The 18,927-nt window shown below is 69.5% G+C and overlaps 2 protein-coding genes across 8 annotated transcripts; one reads left to right on the top strand and one right to left on the bottom strand.

Moving 5' to 3' along the window:
- The first annotated feature begins 11 nt into the window (after positions 1–11).
- ARHGEF11 (Rho guanine nucleotide exchange factor 11) lies at positions 12–13,180 on the top strand. 4 transcript variants are annotated; one of them, XM_040538983.1, is made up of 33 exons: positions 12–169; positions 239–333; positions 829–966; positions 1,093–1,167; positions 1,582–1,683; positions 2,078–2,176; positions 2,783–2,825; positions 2,971–3,067; positions 3,156–3,278; positions 3,533–3,556; positions 3,854–3,998; positions 4,113–4,209; positions 4,668–4,697; positions 4,916–5,045; positions 5,205–5,384; positions 5,705–5,752; positions 6,263–6,450; positions 6,534–6,680; positions 6,949–7,028; positions 7,256–7,381; positions 7,476–7,593; positions 7,922–8,100; positions 8,192–8,267; positions 8,473–8,640; positions 8,745–8,832; positions 8,946–9,047; positions 9,279–9,361; positions 9,462–9,659; positions 9,798–10,064; positions 10,961–11,056; positions 11,515–11,717; positions 11,852–12,032; positions 12,362–13,180. In XM_040538983.1, the coding sequence occupies exons 3-33, from the start codon at positions 829–831 to the stop codon at positions 12,409–12,411; spliced, it is 3,681 nt and encodes a 1,226-aa protein (XP_040394917.1). In that variant the 5' UTR covers positions 12–169; positions 239–333; the 3' UTR covers positions 12,412–13,180. The 4 variants fall into 4 exon arrangements, with proteins under 4 accessions (XP_040394917.1, XP_040394915.1, XP_040394914.1 ...); XM_040538981.1 differs by having other exon boundaries at positions 129–169; positions 11,003–11,056; XM_040538980.1 differs by lacking the exon at positions 4,668–4,697 and having other exon boundaries at positions 129–169.
- Positions 13,118–17,469, bottom strand: LRRC71 (leucine rich repeat containing 71). Of its 4 annotated transcripts, none has more exons than XM_040538995.1 (16): positions 17,396–17,469; positions 16,588–16,699; positions 16,391–16,507; positions 16,183–16,308; positions 15,969–16,044; positions 15,788–15,862; positions 15,634–15,702; positions 15,361–15,520; positions 15,201–15,284; positions 14,512–14,598; positions 14,331–14,432; positions 14,044–14,083; positions 13,887–13,966; positions 13,667–13,775; positions 13,446–13,561; positions 13,118–13,377 (listed from the first exon to the last, which is right to left on the bottom strand). In XM_040538995.1, the coding sequence occupies exons 2-16, from the start codon at positions 16,688–16,690 to the stop codon at positions 13,261–13,263; spliced, it is 1,461 nt and encodes a 486-aa protein (XP_040394929.1). In that variant the 5' UTR covers positions 16,691–16,699; positions 17,396–17,469; the 3' UTR covers positions 13,118–13,260. The 4 variants fall into 4 exon arrangements, with proteins under 4 accessions (XP_040394929.1, XP_040394930.1, XP_040394927.1 ...); XM_040538996.1 differs by having other exon boundaries at positions 14,331–14,429; XM_040538993.1 differs by lacking the exon at positions 14,044–14,083.
- Between the last annotated feature and the right edge of the window lie 1,458 nt (positions 17,470–18,927).

Raw genomic sequence — 18,927 nt, 5'->3', positions numbered from 1 at the left:
TTTGTGCTTTCCCAAATTTGCTGCCACGGGTGGGAGCCGCTGCAGCTGGGCGTCCCCTTGCTCCATGCCCGGGTGTCCCCACGCGCTTGGTGGCATCCCAACCTCTCCTTGCAGGATTCGGGGCGGCTCTGCGGTGACTCCGGCTTGGCCGCTTTCAGAGCGGCAGAAGGTGAGCGGCGCTGGCAGCTTGGCCCTTCCCTGTCCCGCTGCGTGGGGCAGTCCCAAACGCGGGTCTCAGCCCCTTCTCCGTCCGCAGGCCGCCTCTCGCTGGACTCTCAGGACGGTGACAGCGGCTTGGAGTCGGGCACAGAGCGGTTCCCCTCCGTCAGCGAGGTGAGAGCGCACCCCAACCGCTGCCGGGCACTGCCGGGGGGGGTGAAAATGGGGGTGGAAACCCGCTGCCCCTCACCTGGGGTGGCTGAGGACAGCAGCGAGCCTCAGATGGAGGGCGCTGTGCACCGCTAGGAGCCGAGGACCTGGCTTTGCGGTTGTAGTTACTTGTTTACCTTCTGAACAAGCTGAATTTCTTGTAACGCAGTCTCAGCTCTGAATTTTTTGGCCATGCAAGGCAGATCCTGAAATGCAGCGTACCCGGGCTCGTGGTCCCAGTCTCAAAGTCCTCCCAATAGCCCCGGAGCATGGATGTGGTTTCCAAGTTCCCCGGGCCCATTGAGAACGGGGTCTCACGGTCTCTGAGCTGGAAACTGCTCCCGAGACAGCCCCAAACATCTCGGCCGGGCAGGCGAGAGCCCCCCCCTAGCCCCCGGTGGTGGCGCGGAGCCGTCCCCACACCCGTCCCCTCCGTCACCTCCCTGTCATCCCGAGCAGATGTCCCTGAACCGCAACTCCGTCCTCTCCGACCACGGCCTGGACAGCCCGCGGACCTCCCCGGTCATCACCTCCCGCTTCTACCAGCACCACCGCCGCCAGGGCTCCGACACCCCCTTCGCCCCCACCGCCGAGCAGGTAGGACGGGGCCGATCCTGCCCTGCTGTGGGCTGGGTGCTGCGGCGCTGGGAACGGCCCGGCGGGCGTCCCTGCGCTCCCCGAAGCCGGCGCCTGGCTCCCAGCGCCGTCCCTTGTCCCTTGCAGGGATCGGAGCGCGCGGGACGCCCCCTCATCATCGGGCCGGAGGAGGATTACGACCCGGGATACTTCAACAACGAGGTAGCGGCGGCCAAGCTCCTCTTGGCTTTCGTCCCAGCTCGTCGGGGGCGGCTGGCCGGGGTCACGGGACGGGGCTCTCACCCCTCCCACGGCCTTCCCCTTGTCGCCGCGTGCCCTGGTGCCCGGGAAGCGGTGGCATTTAGAAATCCTCCCAAGGAGGATGTCAGCCGGGCCGCTGACCTCTGCTGCCCCCATCGCCCAGCCTCTGCTGTCACCTCACCCACGCGGCGGGGACGGGGATGTCCCCGGTCGAGCTGGCGGTGCTGGTCCAGGGGAAGCCGGTGGCCCCGTCGGGGTGGGAGATGGGGAGCAGGGGCTGGGGTTTAAGCCAGCGATGAGCTGCGGGGTGGGGATAATCCGGAGAATTCGGTTCCTTTCCTGCCTAACCGGTGCTTTCTCCTCCGGGTCCTGCAGTGCGACTCCCTCTTCCAGGACCTGGGCAAGCTCAAGTCGCGGCCGGCACACCTGGGGGTCTTCCTGCGCTACATCTTCTCCCAGGCCGATCCCAGCCCCCTGGTAAGAGCTACGAGCACCAAACCGGGGGAAACACCGACGGGGCAGCGTGTTCGGGGCCCTCCCCGTTTCCCTGGGGTCCCGCACGGCGCTGACGGTTTGCAGAGAGCCTTGGCAAAGCGCGGGCTCCGCGCAGGGCTCCGGCAGCCGGCTCCTGCTGCAGGCAGCTGCCAGCCAGCGGTGTCCCCAGCTGTGCCTGCGGCGAGGGGAAAGCCCAGTGTAGGGTTACGCGGCCTCCCCTTCCTCCCAGGCGTGGCACGGGGAGGGTGCTGCCCTCCCCGGACCCCCGTGATCGTTTCCTGTTTCATGGCCGTCCGGCGTTACTGAGCGTTTCACCTTCCTGCCTCGAACCCTTCCTCCCTCCTCGCTGACCACCTCCGCTCTCCCCTCCTTGCAGCTCTTCTACTTATGCGCAGACGTGTGCCAGCAGACGGCCGCAAAGGATTCACGGGTCTTGGGAAAGGAAATCTGGAACATCTTCTTGGAGAGGAACGCGGTGAGGACCGGAGCTGTGAGCCTGCGTGGAGATGGGAGGGGAGTCGGCTGGAAAGCCAACCTCGCACTTCGGTGTCACGTCCCTCGCACAACGGCCCTCTTTTTTAACGGCGTTTTTGCCGCTGCCGTTGCTTTGCTGGTTCCTCTGCATCGGTGCACGTTGCGTAAGGCGCGTACCCACGCGTTGCACAACGGCAGCGGCCTCAGCACCCGACAGCTCGGAGCAGGAGGGGCAGGAGGAGCAGCAGGAGCAGGAGGAGCAGCAGGAGCATCCTGGCAGCAAGGATGGGGCTCGAGGCTCTGCCCCTAGCGCTCCTGGGGCACCTACTGCTTGGAGGGAGCAGGTTTCGCTCCCGCTGCTCCAGAGGATTTTGTATTTTGGGTGCTGAGATGAGTGCCGGGCGTTTGTGTGTCTGGGAGCGTTGAGACTCTCAGCTCTTGGCTGCAGCGATGCCAGGTGGTGGTGCAGGAGCACGGGCACCCTCCCCCAGCAGCTTGGTGCTGGTGTGAGCGTGGTTTCAGCACCCCCAGCTCCTTCCAGCCCCGCTCGCTGCCTGGCAGAAGCGAAGTGGTGCTGAGCTGCTCTTGTGTCGCCTTCCCTCCCCAGCCTCTCCGAGTGAAAGTGTCGGAGCAGCTCCTGGCTGAGATCGGTGAGTGAGGAGGGCGCAGCTCCGGGCAGATGGCGAGGCTCTCACAGCCTGCCCCGCTCTGCCCGGGGACGGGGGCAGCCAGGGGATCCTCTGTGCCCTCCCCTGCGGGCTGTGGTGACACCGGCCGTCCTCTTCTGTCACCCAGAGACTCGCCTGCGGAACGGGGACGATGTCCGAGCCGCCCTCTTTGAGGCTCAGGAGATGGTGATGCCCGAGATCCAGGAGCAGATCCAGGACTACAGGTGGCCCAGCGGCACAGAGCTCGTCGTGCTCCCCCCGTGCCTCCGCCCGGTGCCCGGGCTCGTGGCACTGAGCCCCGTGTGTCCGCAGGACGAAGCGCACCATGGGTCTGGGGAGCCTGTACGGGGAGAACGACCTCCTCGACCTGGACGGGGACCCCCAGAAGGAGCGGCAAGTGGCCGAGAAGCAGCTGGCCCAGCTGGGTGACATCCTGTGAGTGCCCGTCAGGAAGGGGTCGGGCACGGGAACGGCTCGGCTCCTCCGTCCTGCCACCTCCCCGTCGTTACTGGGGGAGACTGGGAAGGAGAGTTTGGAGCGGGAGCTGGGCGCGCTGGCATCGGGGCAGGAGGAGGGGGCTCCTGGGGGGGATGGGGGGAGGAAGGGCTCGGTGCTGGGAGCACCTCACCTGGGGGCTGAGCAGAGAAACCCTTCCAAACAAGCTCTTTCATCCCTGTCTCTCTTTCCAGGTCCAAATATGAAGAGGACAGGAGGTGAGTGACCCCTGGACACGGCAGGCGTGCACTCAGACGCGGCTGCATTCCAGTCGTTAGCTCAGGAGGCAAAAGGGGGGCCCAGAGAGGAGGTGTAGGGGCACCCCCTCCCCGTGCTGGCCCGCGGCACCCTCTCCCAGTGCCGCGTATCCCCGGGGGCTCTCGGGGTGGCCCTGGGGAAGGAGCAGACCCCGTCACCCCACACCCCGCAGGCCATCCTGGCCTCGTTCACCTCCTCCAGCCCCTGACGCTGTGTCCTGGTGCCTCACCTCCAGCTCACGCTCTCCTCTCTTCCAGCTCCCCCATGGCCTTTGCCCTCAGCACGTACATGAACCACACCGGCATCCGCAGCCGGGAGCCGCGCGTGGCCAGCGCCAGCGAGAAGGCGCAAGCCCTCCCGGACAAGGACAAGTGGCTGCCCTTCTTCCCCAAGACCAAGAAGGTGGGTGGCCGGCTGGCAGCCGGCCCTCGGGGATGGTGCCGCCGCCTCCTGAGGTCGGGGTGACGCTGGGGAGCCGCGCTGTGACGCCAGCTCTCCTCTCGGGTGCCCCAACAGAGCAGCAGCACGAAGAAGGACAAGGATGCCATGGAAGACAAGAAGCGCAACCCCATCCTCAAGTACATCGGGAAGCCCAAAATCTCCTCCCAGAGCAGTGAGTACCGGCACCTTCTGGGACGCTGTTCCACCAACGCCCTGCTGCCGGAGGAGACCTGCAGCCACCCGCCTGCCCTTGGCTCCCCTTCGCCCACAGCAGGCACCTCTCAGCAGCTCCCCCACGCTCTCCTCCTCCAGCCGCCCGTTGGAAACCCGTTATCTGGACCGTCCGTGCTCCCACGTGGCTTTGAGGGGAGCAGGAAGGGAGCTGAGCTTGAGCTCTCCCCAAAATTCGTCCTAAATAACGCCATCCTGCAGGCTGCCACAGCCCAGGAGCTGCTGGGGTGGGCTGGGATGGTGGAGAGCCTCCGCACGTGTGCCTACAGCCGTGTGTGTTCCCCTTCCTCCCCTTCTGCTTTCAGTTCTCATGCCGTCAGCTCACACGCTCCCTCCCTGCCTCCTTCGCCGCTGAAACGCAGGATTGATTTGACATCTCATTTTTGTTTTTCCTTTCAGCATTTCATGTCCCTTTGTCCCCTGTCGAAGGTAAAAGGCCTCTTCTTTTATTTGCCATTCACCTCATGCGCTTGGTTTTGGTTTATCCCCCCGAGGCACCCAGCGTTGGGGCGGGAGGAGGGCTGCCCCGCGTGCGCTCGGGACGTCTTCCCCGATGCTGCCCGCTGGCCTTGGGGACACCCCCGTGGTGAGCTCCGGCGGCTCCCCCGCCCGCCCTCACCGGGGTCCCTTCCTCGCCTTCGCCCCAGCAGTCAAACCCGGCAATGTGAGGAACATTATCCAGCACTTTGAGAACAACCAGCATTACGAGAGCCAGGAGCCCGGCACGCAGCGCCTCTCCACCGGCAGCTTCCCCGAGGACCTGCTGGAGGCTGACGGGTAGGGTGGAGGCTGCCGGGTGCCCTCGGTGGTCCCGGGGCTCTTTCTGGCCGGGACCCTGAGTTTTCCTGCACGTGTGCGTCCCTGAGGCCACGTGTGCGTCCCTGCTGCCTCTCCGGGCTCGGCCTGACTGCTCCCGGCTTTGTCTCGCCGCTGCAGCACCCGCGCCGAGGTCAAGCTGGGCCGGTCGGAGAGCTTGAAAGGCCGCGAGGAGATGAAGAAATCTCGGAAAGCAGAAAACGTGCCCCGGTCCCGCAGCGACGTGGACATGGATGCCGCAGCCGAGGCCACCAGGCTTCACCAGTCGGCGTCGTCCTCCGCCTCCAGCCTGTCCACCAGGTGGGAGCCGCTGCTGGAGCCCAGGCTGGGGGGCACCTGGGTTCCCCTTGGCCTTCAGGAGGGAGCTGGGATGCTCGGGGGCCTGAAACCTCCCCCTTGGGCTGAGACGCTGCCTCCTGGGCAGGCTCCGTGGGTCAAGGCCAAGCCCTGGCCACGCAGAATGGGACGGTCACTGCAGCGCCCAGCTGCCTGCAGAGCTCCGGGGCTGACGTTTGTCACGGGAAACCGGGGGGAAATCGGGTTTCATCTCGTGGGAAACGCCGCAGGGGTGCGGCGGAGGGCAGAGGGGGCTCGCGGGTGATGCTCCTGTCCCTCCCCAGGTCGCTGGAAAACCCCACGCCCCCCTACACGCCCAAGATGGGACGCAGGTGAGTGGCCCGGCCGCCGCTGCCATCGCCTCTACCGCGCCGCCCCGAGCCCGCCGCGGGGCCGGTTTCCTACAGAGCAGGAGGGTCACTGTAGAGGGGACCGGGGGGGGTCAGAGGGGCTCTGCCTAGCTTCTCCCTTCCCACCCCCGGGGCCTTGCCAGAGCACAAGGTGAAACGACGCCCAGGGCTGCCCCGGGAGGGAGTCCCCGGAGACGCCTCCGGCTTGGCGCAGTCGTGCTGCGTAACGGCAGCTCCCCGTCCTCGGGGGCTAGGGGGCACCTCTGTTCCCTTGTGTCTCACGCAGGAGCTTAATGGACCTATGTAGATGGCTGCTGGGGGACCTAGTCTTTTAGCTCGAGAGTCAGAGGCTTGTGCTTCTTGTGCTGAAGGTCCCGGGTTCAAGCCGAAATAGGGCCCAGGTAGATATTGGCTGTGCTGGGAGTGCTGCAGGCGGGCTCGCTGGCTGCCGCCGCCGCGGCGTACTCCCACCGCCGCCTTTCACCCTCCCAGGAGCATCGAGTCGCCCAGCCTGGGCTTCGGCGTCGACCCCTTCCTGCCTCACCTCCTGGAGGACGAGCAGGGCCAGCTCTCGGACCTGGAGCCCGAGCTGGACTCGCAGAACTGGCAGCACACGGTCGGCCGGGAGGTGCTGGCCAGCCTGCCGCAGAAGGAGATCGACCGGCAGGAGGTGATCAACGGTAAGGAGCCGGGGGTCTCCCGCCCCCGCCGGCACCTCGGGAGGCCCGGGGGACGTCCCCAAGCCCGCCTGCCTCTCGCGCAGAGCTCTTTGCCACGGAAGGGTCTCACCTCCGCATCCTCCGGGTCCTCGACCTCCTCTTCTACCAGCGGATGAGGAAGGAGAGCCTGCTGTCCCGCGAGGAGCTGGCGCTGCTCTTCCCCAACCTCCCAGATGTGATCGAAATCCACAGTGAGCCTCCTCCCTCCCGCCTTCCCCTCTCCCCCGCAGACCTGGCAGCACCGTCCTGTCTCACCTCTCCACCCTCTCGTTTCCCGGTGGCTCTCCAGAGCCTGTTTTTTTTTTTTTTCTGGGATCTGCCAGTGCCCACCTCTGGGATGCCCGAGTGTCACCAGCCCTTGTGTAGCGTGATCCAAGGACAGGCATCGGTGCCACGCTCCTTGGCAGGTTTCATTCGAGCAGTCCAAGCTCACTTCTTGTCTCTCGCATCCTCGCCCAGATTCCCTCTCCGAATCCATGAAGAAGCTCCGGGAAGAAGGACCAATCATCAAGGAAATCGGGGATCTCATGCTGTCTCGGGTAAGGAGGGGCGGCTGCTGGGGGGGCACGGGGGCGAGGCGGCCCTGGGGACGTCTCGTTATCCGGGAGGACGGACCGGAGGGGCTGGAGGGGCTCGCCTCTGGAGGGGGGATAGAGGGGGCTCTGTGGAGCCAGGGCAGCGGGGCGGACGAGCTCTGGGAGAGCCCTGCATGGGGTCGGGGTGGGCCAAGCCTCGGGGTGACCGAGCCCCCCCTGTGCCCCCCCAGTTCGACGGCCTGGCCAAGGAGGAAATCCAGCAGGTGACTGCGGACTTCTGCTCGTACCAGTCCATCGCCCTGGAGCTGATCAAAACCAAGCAGCGCAAGGAGACCCGTTTCCAGATCTTCATGCAGGTTCGCTCCTCTCCTGGGCCATTCCCCGCCCTGGGGCTCCCCCGGCTCGCCCCCATCGCACCTCGGGGCCTTCATCCTCTTCCTCCTGCCCTAGGAAGCAGAAAGCAACCCGCAGTGCCGGCGCCTCCAGCTCAAGGACTTGATCATCTCCGAAATGCAGCGCCTGACCAAGTACCCGCTGCTGCTGGAGAACATCCTCAAGCACACCGAGGGTAGGGGCTGGGGGACGCCGGGGGGGGGGGGGGGGGGCACCGGGGGCCGTGCTCACCTCGGGCACGTCCTTCAGGAAGCGATGGCTTTGGGCCGTGGGGCTCGTGCCTCTCCGCTGTCACCCGGAGCCAAATCCGGGGGCTGTGAGGAGGACGTGCTGCTTTCCAGCCGGGCTGGGGGGGGGGATGCTGGGGGGGGGGGAAACCTCCCCCCCTTTTAGCAGGGAGCTCATCTCTGAGCCCGGGGTGCAGCTGCGGGTGCGGGAGCTGGCACGGAGGGATGGGGCAGCACCATCTCCTCCTGACCCTCCGCTCCGCTCCGCCGTCCCAGCGGGCACCTCGGAGCACGACAAGCTGTGCCGAGCCCGGGACCAGTGCCGGGACATCCTCAAGTACGTGAACGAGGCCGTGAAGCAAGCGGAGAACCGGCACCGCCTGGAGGGCTACCAGAAACGCCTGGACGCCACCTCGCTGGAGAGGACCAGCAACCCCCTGGCTGCCGAGTTCAAGGTAGCCCCAGCTCCTGGGGGACCCGGGGAGGGGGGGGTCGCCCGGTGCCAGCCACGCTCGCCGCTGCCCTCTGCCATCCCCCCCCCCCCAGAGCCTGGACCTCACCTCCCGGCGCATGATCCACGAGGGGCCGCTCACCTGGCGCATCGGCAAGGACAAGACCGTGGGTACGGACCTTCCCGGGGAGGGCCGGGAGATTCCCCCCCGCCACCTCCTGCAGGATCTGGGCCTTTCACCCCCGGCCCCGGTGGCATTTTGGGGACTCCGTGAGGCTGGGGCAGCTGGGGACAGCGTGTCCACAGGGCCACCGTCCCTCCCGGCTGCGAGGAGCTGCGAGGAGCTGAGCCCCCGCTGTCCGCTCTCGCACCGCAGACCTGCACGTGCTGCTCCTCGAGGACCTCCTGGTGCTGCTGCAGAAGCAGGACGAGAAGCTGGTGCTCAAGTGCCACAGCAAGACGGCGCTGGGCTCCTCGGACAACAAGCAGACCTTCAGCCCCGTCCTCAAGCTCAACTCGGTGCTCATCCGCTCCGTGGCCACAGGTAGGGGGGGACCCGAGGCGGGTGGCAGGGGACCTATCCTGCTGGGACCGGGCGGCCCTCGCCGGACCCCGACCTCCTCCTCCCTCGCCCCGCTCCCCGCGCAGATAAGCGAGCCCTCTTCATCATCTGCACGTCGGAGCTGGGCCCCCAGATCTACGAGCTGGTGGCGCTGACGTCCTCCGAGAAAAACACGTAAGGAGGAGCGGGACGGGTGCTGGGAGCTGGCGGGGAGCGGGGGGGGGGTTCCTCCGGGTGTGCCCCCCCACCCACCCCAGGAGCTGAAGGTGCTGCTCTGGGCCGTCCAGGTGGATGGAGGTGCTGGAGGAGGCGGTGCAGAGCTCCACCAGGAATGCCACCTTCCCCCCCAAGCGCCGGACGCCGGAGCCCACCCGCGCGGCCCCCTCCAGGTGAGCGGCGGGGCCTTACTGGGAGCCGGGGCCGGAGCCCAGTCTGTACTGGTCGGCGCTGGGGGACGAGGCCAGCGTGCCGCGGGCTCTCTCAGACCCAGGGGGCTGGGGACGCGGCTCCCCCCTGGTGCGAGAGCGGCTCGCTGGGGACCTGGGGGTGGCTGCCAGGGCTCCCGGCCCCTTGTCACTGCTGCCCCCCCCCCGCCTAACCCCCCCTTTCCGTCCTCGTAGCCTGGTGTTGCCGGACGCCGACGTCTCCCCCATCCTGTCCCGAGGCGCCGGCTCCGCAGCGGAGGCGGAGGAGAGCTCCTCAGGTGAGCCCCCCCACCCCACCCCCCCCACACCCCGCCGGCTCGGCTGCCCCGTCCCCGGGGTGGGGGGGCGCAGCTCCGAGCCCTCCCCGTGTCCCCGCAGCGGACGACAATCCCGCCGAGCTGCTGGGCAAGGAGAAGCCCCCGGCGCTGCCCGAGGAGCCGCAAAGCAGCGAGGTAGAGGAGGAAGGGGAGGAAGAGCCCGCGGGGGCGGCCGGAGCCCTCCTGGAGCCCCCCATGCGCCTGGCGCTGCCGGTGCCGCTCTCGGCGGAGGGGCTGGCCGAGGCGGCCCTGGAGGACGGTGAGCGCCCTTGGGGGGGGGGGGGAGAGGGGGGGAGCGGGAGCAGGGCGGGGGTCCCCCGAGGACGAGCGGGGGCCGGGGCCGGCACCCAAAAACCGCCTTTTCCACCCCCCCCCCCGCCTCCCCGTCCCGTCCCAGTGGAGAACCTGCGGCTCCTGATCCTGCGGAGGCTCCTGCCCAGCCGCGACGCGGAGCCCGAGGACGACCTGACGCCCACGCCGTCGGTCAGCGGGGGTGCCCAGCCGTGGGACTCGGTGCTCTGCAGCCACGAGTCGGCCTCCCAGGAGGTGCCGCCTGAGCCCCCGGCACCCCCCGAGGAACCGAAGCCCCGAGCGAGCTGGGAGGAGACGAGCCGGACGGGTCCGGCAGCGGAGGAGCCCGGCGGCTACAAGGTCGTCCGGAAAGGTAGGGGGCTGCCGCCAGCCCCCCCCCCCCGCCCCGGGCCGGGCAGGGGTGCAGGAACCTGGGACCCCCCCCCCCCGCGTCTCTCCCGTACCTGCCCCTGGCTGCGATTTGGGTGCTCGCTCCCTGCTTGCACGAGGTTTGCGTGGGGGATGCGGGTAAACCCCGCTCCCTGTGCACAGCCCTGGCGCTGGGTGCTGGGGGGGGGTGCTGGGGGGTGCTGGTGGTGGTGCTGGGGGGTGCTGGTGGTGGTGCTGGGGGTGCTGGTGGTGGTGCTGGTGAAAACTGGTGCTGGGCGCTGGTGGTGGTGCTGGTGGGTGCTGGGGGGTGCTGGTGGTGGGTGCTGGTGGTGGGTGCTGGGGGGTGCTGGGGGGTGCTGGTGGTGGGTGCTGGTGGTGGGTGCTGGGGGGTGCTGGTGGTGGTGCTGGGGGTGCTGGTGGTGGTGCTGGTGAAAACTGGTGCTGGGCGCTGGTGGTGGTGCTGGTGGGTGCTGGGGGGTGCTGGGGGTGGGTGCTGGGGGGTGCTGGTGGTGGGTGCTGGTGGGTACTGGTGGTGGTGCTGGTGCTGGGTGCTGGTGGTGGGTGCTGGGGGGTGCTGGTGGTGGGTGCTGGTGGGTGCTGGTGGTGGTGCTGGTGCTGGGTGCTGGTGGTGGGTGCTGGGGGGTGCTGGTGGTGGTGCTGGGGGGTGCTGGTGGGTGCTGGTGGTGGGTGCTGGTGCTGGTGGTGGGACGCTGATGCGGTGCTGATGCTGGGGAGCTGATGGGTGCCAGGATTGGGGTGCTGGTGCTGGGGTGCTGATCGGTGCTGGTGGTGGTGCTGGTGCTGGTGCTGGTGCTGGGTGCCGGTGGCGGGTCCCGCTCACCCCCTCCCCCCCCCCGCCTCTCTTTCCGGGGTGCGCAGCCCGGGCTCAGGAGGGTGCCCAGGAGGCCACGCCCCCTGCAGGCAGCAGCCAATCAGAACCTGAGCTGCAGGAAGGAGGCGGAGCTCGTGTAGATGGTAAAGGGACCCCCCCCCGCCACCCCCCCCCCCCCCCAATTCCCAGCCCGGGGGGGGGGTCCCCGAGTCCCCCGGGAGCTGTCCCCGGGTCCCAGCAGGGACGCGCGGCCCCGTGATGGGGGGGACGCCCCCGTGTCCCTCGAGGGGAGCCGTGTGTCCCAACGGGGACACGGGGGGGGGGGGGACATGTCCCTGGGATGGGGGGGGGGGGGCTGTGTCCCCTGGGAAGGGGGGGGCCATGTCCCCAAGGACCGCCCCCCCCCCCCCACCCCCGATGGATGCCTCCGAGCGCCCTGGCAGCCCCGCTGCCCCACGATCCCGTGGCCGGATCCTGCCACAAATGGCCCCCCCCCCCGCAGCCCCCACCCCCCCCCGCAATGAGGCCGCCAGCTCCCCTCCCCCCGGTGCTCCCACGGCCCCCCCCCGCCACCCCAACACTGCTCCCCGCCCCCCTCCAGGCAACTACTTCTACGTCAGCATGCCCCTGGGACCCCCCAAGCCTGCGCCGCCCCCCAGCCTCCCCCGGGGCTCCCCCTCCCAGGACCCCCCCTCCTGCCTCAGCACCGCCGAGGCCCCCCCGGAGCCCCCCGGCCCCCCCCGCGACGTCGACCTCATCTTCCGCACCATCGAGCAGCTGACGCTCAAGCTCAACAGGCTGAAGGTGAGCCCCCGTCGTGGTGCGTTGTGTGTGTGTGTGGGGGGGGCTTTTTGGAATGGGGGGGGGGGGGGGCACCCCCAAACCCGTGCCGCCCCCCCCCCCCCGACTCCGTGCCCTTTCTCTTTGTGCCCCCCCAGGCCGTGGAAAGAGCCCACCGGGAGCTGCTGCGCTCCCTGGGGCACGGCTCCTCGCCCGACGCCACCCCCGTGGGGGGCTCGGCCCCGGGGACGGACGGGTGGCCCCAGCGGCCCCCCAGCCCCGAGGGCGGCAGCCCCCTGACCCTGCGGAGCCTGCAGGGCCCCAGCGCCAACACGCCGGGTGAGCGGCGGTGCCTGGCCCCCCCCCCCCGACCCCTTTTTCCCTGCCCCCCCCCCGACCCCTTTTTCCCTGCCCCCCCCCCCCGACCCCTTTTTCCCTGCCCCCCCCCCCGTTATCCCCCTTTTTCCATCCTTTTTGCCCTTCTCTCCATCCCCCTTCGCCCCCTTCTCACCCGCTTCTCGTGCCCCCACCCCACTTTTCATCCCCTTCTCACCTTCCCCTCGCCCCCCCACCCTCTTCCCACTGCCCCCACCCCCACCCCTTTGCCCCCCCCCCTCACCGCCCCCCCCCCCCCCCCCTCTCACCCCCTTTCTCCCCCTCTCTTCCAGGCTGCCGAGCCCCCCTGGCCGAGGACCCCGCTCACGCCGCCGACCTTTAGCCCCGCCGTGGGGTGCGTGGGGGGGGGGGATCTCCCCCCAAAAATCACTCAAAAGCCGGGGGGGGGGGGGGTGGGGAGCTGCCAGCCCCCCCCACACACACACACCCCCGGGTGCTGGCAGCGAGCGCGAGGAGCCTCGAGACCCAGCCTGCCGGGGGGGGCGGGGGGGGGGCTTCTGCTGGAAGGAGGGCGCGCGGGACCCCCCGCCCCGCCGGCCCCCACCCTGCATGGCCGCCCCGGCTCGGCCCCCCCCCCCCCCCCCGCCCCGTGCGCCCCCCCCGGCCGCGAGAGCTGGATCTAGTCTGTATAAATGCACTTTGTTTCGTTCCTCTCCGTGCTGCGGCCCCCCCCCTTGCCCCCCCCCCCCCCCCCCCGCTGCCTATAAATATGTACGTACGTGCCCCCGCCGTGTAAATAACCCCGCGGCCCTCCCGTCTGTCCCCCCCCAACTCCCCCCCCCCCCCCCCCCCCCGCAGCCAGGATGGGGCCCGTTGTCACCGCCCGCCGAAGGGTGGTGGGGGGGGGGACACAGCCGGCGACAATCGGAGGCAGCCAGCGCCCGGGGGGGCCCGTGGCGAGGGTCGGGGGGGGGAGCGCCTGTGCCCCCCCCCCTTCCTTCATCCCCGTCCCGCGCGTAGAGGCGAGGCCGGCGCTGGGGTGTGGTATATATATTATATATAATAGAGCCAAGACCGACCGGTTGCTGTTCGATGCTGTATAATCTGGTTTATTTCCTTCCTTCCGCCGGTAAAGGTTTTGGTTCGTGATTTATTATTTTATTTTATTTTTGTTTTTATTTCCGGCCCCCCCCACCACCACCAAAAAAGCCCTGACTCGAGCCGTTCCTGGCTAGGGGGCCGCACCCTGCTCCTCCTCGCGTCCCCGCGGCTTGGGGACGGGGTCGCGCTGCTGCAGCAGCTCCTGGAGCCGTGCGAAGGCCTCGCAGGTGGGAGGGAAGCCGTTCCTCTGCGGGGACGCCAGGGATGAGGCCGTGTCACCGTCCCCACCGTTCCCCGTCCCGTCCCCCCGCTCACCTGCAGCGAGAGGCGCAGCACCCCCGGCCGCCCCGCGGCCCCCCCCGGCTGCTCCTCCTGCTGCCCCTCCAGCACGGCCAGGAAGGCGCCCAGGCCCCGCTCCGTGATGTGGTTATCTGCCGGGGGGGGGGGGGGGGGGGGGGGGACACAACACGGACATAGAGGTGGGGACGGGCCCCGTGCCGCCACCGAGCCCCCCCCCAAGGTCCCCCCACACTCACGGGCCAGGTTGAGGTTGAGCAGCGCGCGGTTCCCCGGCAGGATGAGTTGCCCCCGGCGGTGCCACGCCGGCTCCAGCAGCGGGTGCGACGGCTCGGCCGGATCCTGCGCCTGGGGAGGAGGCGGAGGGGGGGGGTGCTGAGGGTGTGCGGGGGGGTCCCAGACACAGCATCGTGTCCCCCAGCCCCCCCCCCACCCCCCCCACCCGGTGCTACTCGCCTCCTCCGCGCTCCGCTTCTCCTTGCTGGCGGCTTTGGCGCCGCGGCCTCGGGTGGGCCGGGGGTCTGCGGGCGCTGTCGTGGCTGGGGGGGGGGGGGCAGAGGAGGAGGGAGGTGAGCCGGGCACGGCCCCCCCGCGCCCCCCCAGGCCCCTCACTCACGCTTCTTGGGCTGCTTCAAGTCGTCCTTCCGCAGCAGCTCCTGCGAGGGACAGCGCCGGGGTGTGGGGGGGGGGGCACCGAGCTCAGCCACGCTGCACCCCTTGGGCAGCACTTTGGGGACCCCCCCCCCTCGTGCTGGGGGGAAACTGAGGCACGGCCACAGCCCCGCCGGCCCCCAGACAAAACCGGAATGTTTGTGGTTTTTTTTTTTCATCTGGCAGCTGTCTGATCGGCCGTGCCCCCCCCCCAACCCCAAACCCCCCCACGATGGCCGCCCACCTCCTCACCTTCTTCTTGGCCGTGCCCTTGTTGTGCTTGGCCGGAGGCAGCCTCTCGGCGGCCGCGCTGCCCTGCAGGCTCGGGGCGTGCTCGCTCCTGGCCTCCGCCTGCTTCGGGAGCCACGCACCGGTGCTCGGGGGGGGCCCAGGAAGCCCCCCCCCCCCCCCATCCCGCACACAAAACGCTCACCGCCTGGGGCTGTCCCAGCGCCTCCGCCAGCAGCAGCCGCCGCCGTTCCACCACCTCGGCGTGCGTCAGCGCGAAAGGACCCAGCACCTGGCACGAGCGGGGCCGGGGCTGCGATAATGGGGCCGGCACCATCCCGCTCCGACCCCATCCCGCTCCGACCCCATCCCGCTCCGACCCCATCCCGCTCCGGCCCCATCCCGCTCCAGCCCCATCCCGCTCCGGCCCCATCCCGCTCCGGCCCCATCCTGCTCCGGCCCCATCCCGCTCCGGCCCCATCCCGCTCCGGCCCCATCCCGCTCAGCTCCGGCCCCATCCCGCTCCGGCCCCATCCCGCTCAGCTCCGGCCCCATCCCGCTCCGGCCCCATCCCGCTCAGCTCCGGCCCCATCCCGCTCCGGCCCCATCCCGCTCAGCTCCGACCCCATCCCGCTCCGGCCCCATCCCGCTCAGCTCCAGCCCCATCCCGCTCCGGCCCCATCCCGCTCCGGCCCCATCCCGCTCAGCTCCGGCCCCATCCCGCTCCGGCCCCATCCCGCTCAGCTCTGGCCCCATCCCGCTCAGCTCCGACCCCATCCCGCTCCGGCCCCATCCCGCTCCGGCCCCATCCTGCTCCGGCCCCATCCCGCTCCGACCCCATCCCGCTCCGGCCCCATCCCGCTCCTGCTCCCTTGCTGGGGGGGCGAAGCCCACCTCGGCCAGCCGCAGGGCCCCCACATCCCCGATGTCGTTGTGCGCCAGGGAGAGCGACAGCAGCGAGCGGTTCCAGCGCAAGCCCTGGGGGGGCACAGGATGGGCTGAGAGGGGGGGGCACGGGCAGCAAGCGGCGGCTCGCCAACCCCGCAGCCCCCACCTGGGCGATGTGCCCCGCTCCCACGTCCGAGATGTGGTTGAAGCTGAGGACCAGCGAGACCAGGCTGCGGTTGGAGGAGCTGAGGGTGGAGAGGCTCTGCCCGATGAGCCGGGCGGCCTCGTCGCCGATGCCGTTGTTGCGCAGCGAGAGGTGGGACAGCCTGCGGGGATGGGGACGGGGGGGGGACAGCGGGGGTCCCGGTGGTCCCAGGCGGGATTTCGCCCCGTAGCGTGTCCCCCCCCTGCTCTGCGCGGGGTCGAGCGCGGCACTCACGTGCTGCCGGGCCCCATCAGCAGGTGGAAGGAGTGCTCCGGCAAGGGGTTCCCCTCCAGGCTGAGCGTCCTGCGGAGGCAGAAGTTTCCAAAATTCTCTTAATTAAAGATAACGAGACACAAGTCAAGGTGCCCCCACGCCCCCCCGCGTGTACCCGAGGCCGGGGCAGCGTGCCAGCAGCGTGGTCAGCGCAGGGAGCAGGCGGTCGGTCAGCCCGGCCCTCCAGAGGCTGCGGGGGGGGGACAAGTGGCATCAAGCGGCACGTCGCTGGGGAGGGGACGTGGCAGCGCCTTGGGGGGGTCACCCGCGTGCCCCCTCCCCAGCCCCACACTCACTGCACGGCCCGCAGGTGGGCGAGGGCGGGCAGGCACTTGCCGAGGACGCCCAGCATCTCCTCCTCGATGTTCCAGCCTGACGGGGGGGACGAGGTCAAAAAAGTGGGGTGGGGCGGGGGAAAAGCCCCCAAACGTGGCCTCGACCCTCCTCAAGGGCCTGCTGCGGCTCGTCCCCGTCCCCCTAGGGACATCTGGGGGAATTTGGGGGGCTCACCTCGCACGAAGACCTCGCGGACGCTCTGGGGGTCGTCGTGCTCCGTCTCCACCTGGACGCAGCGCTGGATGTGGCCGTGCCGGCGCTGGGTGTGGGTCTCCGGCCCCGCCGGTTCCTCGCCCTCCGCTGCAGAGGGATGGGTGCCTCGGGACCCCAGACCCCAGCACAACCCCCCCCCCCCCGCACCCCCCTCCTGCACCCCGCTCACCGGCTGCAGGGTCAGCGGGGGACGGCCGCGGGGTGACCGCGGGGACGGCGGCGATGCCAGCGCGGGCGCAGAGCTCGGCCAGGTCCTGCTCCAGGAGGCCGCTGCACTGGTACTCCTCTGGGGGGGGGGGGGGGGAGGGCGAGGTGTCGGGGGGGGCTCTGCTGCACCCCCCCCCCCCCCAGCACTGCCAGCCTCACCTGCGCCCTGCTCGCCCTTCCTCGCCACGTTCCTCGCCTCCTCCTCGGGGGCAGCCGCTGCTGCCACCTTCTCCCGGGGCGTTCGCTCCCGTCGCCGCCTCATGGCTGGCAGCTGGGGAGGGGCCGGGGGGGGCGGGGGAGGCTCAGCGCCCCCCCCCCCCCCCCCCCCCAGCACCCCCCGGCCCCGGGGCTGGCACCCAAAGGATCCCTGGGCTGAGGGGGAGCCCCCTCCGAAGGGGACCCGGGGTGGGGGTCCCAGGGGTGGGGAGGACCCGGGGGGGGCCCATAGGTGGGGGGGGACCCGGTGGGGGTTTCAGAGGTTGGGGGGGGGACACCTATGGGGGTCTCCATTAGGGGATGTAAGGGGGGTAACGGGGGGGGGGGGGGGGGGGGGGCAATGGGGGTCGCCACAGGGAGCAAGGGGGTTGCAGGGATGGGGGGGGAACCGCATGGGGGTCCCCATGGAGGGCTCCAGAAGGGGCATGGGGGGGGGGGGGAGGGAGTCCCAATGCTGGGGGGTGCCCGTGGAGGTCTCCATAGGGGTCGAAGGAGGGTCCCGGGTGCTAAGGGGCAGCACTGGGGGGGTCCCCAAAGGGGGGAAAGGGGGGTTCCAGAGGGGGGGGGGGCGCTATAGAAGTTTGCTTAGGGGGTGGGGGGGGGGCCCAGGGGCACCCCCAGGGGGTTTCCACCGCCGGAGGGGGGAGCTGTGGGGGTCCCCCCGCGGAGCAGGGGTTCCCGGTGCCGGGGGGGCCCCGGGGGGCTCCTCGGGGGTCCCCATGGGGCCGGGGGGGCCCAGGCCGGGCCCCACCTCGCTCGGCGGCCTCGGGCCGTCCCCATGGCAACGCGGGGGCGGGGCCGGCGAGCAGGGGGCGGGGCCGAGACCGGGAGAGGGCGGGGCCGGGAGGGGGTGGGCGGGGCTGAGGTTGAAGGTGTGGAGGGGGGTAAGGGTGGGGCCGTGCTGCCGCGCTGATTGGACAATGATTGGGCCAATCATGAGGCGCGCTTTGGATCCGCTCCGGGAGCGTTGCTGGGCCAGGCCCAGGGGCTGGGCCGGAGCTGCCCTGAGCCTGCCCTGGGCCGGCGGTGGGCGCCCGGCGGGGCCCTCTTGGGCAGCACTGGGACAATTCTGGGGCCTTTCCTGGTGTTCTCCTCTGAGTGACACTGGGCCAACCACCGGCATTTTGTTGGGGCCCTCATGGAAGCACTGCTGGGCCTTTCCCGCAGCCCTCACCGGACCATCACAGGGACAGTCACTGGGCATGTTCTGCTGCTGCTTCCGACTCATTATGGGGCAAATACTGAGCCTTCCCTGGAGCCGTTATTGGAGCATTCCTGGGGCAATCACTGGGCCTTTATTGGACCAGAGTTTGGCCACAAACTGGGCCTTTACTGGAGCGTTCATTGCACCTTTACCGGGCCATACAGTGGGCTTTTATTGAATCCAGCATTGGCCATTAGTGGGCCAGTCACTGGGTCCTTAGTGGTGTTTTATTAGTACCATTATTGGGCCAAAGACAGGGCCTTTAGTGGAGCCTATTGCAAATTTTCTGGGGCAATCCCTTGGCCTGGGTGGGGTCTGTCATTTTACACAGCTGGGCAATCGCTGGGCCTTTAGCGGAGCCTTGACAGGACCAGAGCTGGGCGCACGCCCGGCCTTCCCTGGAGCCCTGCTGGGCAGTTCTGGGCCCGTCACTCGGCCTGGTTGGGCTCTGTCGCTGGACCGGAGCTGGGCCAATCACGGGGCCGGTGCTGGACCCTCAGCGGCCAATCACGGGGCGCGCTTTGGATCCGCTCCGGGAGCGTTGCTGGGCCCGGCCGAGGGATTGGGCTGGAGCTGCCCCTGAGCCTGCCCTGCGGGGCCCTCTTCGGGCAGCACTGGGACACGGACTGGGATTTACTGGTGCTGGCCTGCGGGTCGTACTGGGCCAATCACCGGCATTTAGTTGGAGCCCTCAGGGAAGCATTGCTGGGCCAAAGATGGGGCCTTTCCTGCAGCCCTCACGGGACAGTTAATGAGCCAATTAGTGGGGTTTGAGGGAGCCGTTATTGGAGCATTCCTGGGGCAATCACTGGGCCTTTACTGGAGCCTTACCTGAACAGAGCTGGGCGAAAGCCTGGGTCTTTGCTGGAGTGCTGTTGTACATTTTGTGGGCCGGTCGCTTGGTCTTTTTTTGATCTCCCCTTGTCCCAGAGCTGGGCCCATCACTCAGCCTGTACTGGAGCTGTCCTCGCACCTTTACTGGGCCAGTCACTGGGCTTCTGCTGCAGCCCTCATTCAACCATTACAGGGGCAACTTCTAGGCATATTCTGCAGCCGTATTTGGATCATTCTAGGGCCAA

The sequence above is a fragment of the Cygnus olor genome, chromosome 28, assembly GCF_009769625.2.
Source record: "Cygnus olor isolate bCygOlo1 chromosome 28, bCygOlo1.pri.v2, whole genome shotgun sequence".
Lineage (NCBI taxonomy): Eukaryota > Metazoa > Chordata > Aves > Anseriformes > Anatidae > Cygnus > Cygnus olor.
This window is presented reverse-complemented; position numbering and strand designations above follow the sequence as displayed.

Excerpts from the sequence above, each read along its gene's own strand:
- ARHGEF11 (XM_040538983.1), top strand. The coding sequence starts at position 829 with ATGTCCCTGAACCGCAACTCCGTCCTCTCCGACCACGGCCTGGACAGC. Across the intron at positions 5,385-5,704 it reads GCCTCCAGCCTGTCCACCAG|GTCGCTGGAAAACCCCACGC; the intron begins GTGGGAGCCGCT and ends GTCCCTCCCCAG. Across the intron at positions 11,057-11,514 it reads AGGCGGAGCTCGTGTAGATG|GCAACTACTTCTACGTCAGC; the intron begins GTAAAGGGACCC and ends GCCCCCCTCCAG.
- LRRC71 (XM_040538993.1), bottom strand. The coding sequence starts at position 16,690 with ATGAGGCGGCGACGGGAGCGAACGCCCCGGGAGAAGGTGGCAGCAGCG. Across the intron at positions 16,309-16,390 it reads CCCCGCTGACCCTGCAGCCG|CGGAGGGCGAGGAACCGGCG; the intron begins GTGAGCGGGGTG and ends ATCCCTCTGCAG. Across the intron at positions 13,562-13,666 it reads GCTCAACCTCAACCTGGCCC|ATAACCACATCACGGAGCGG; the intron begins GTGAGTGTGGGG and ends CCCCCCCGGCAG.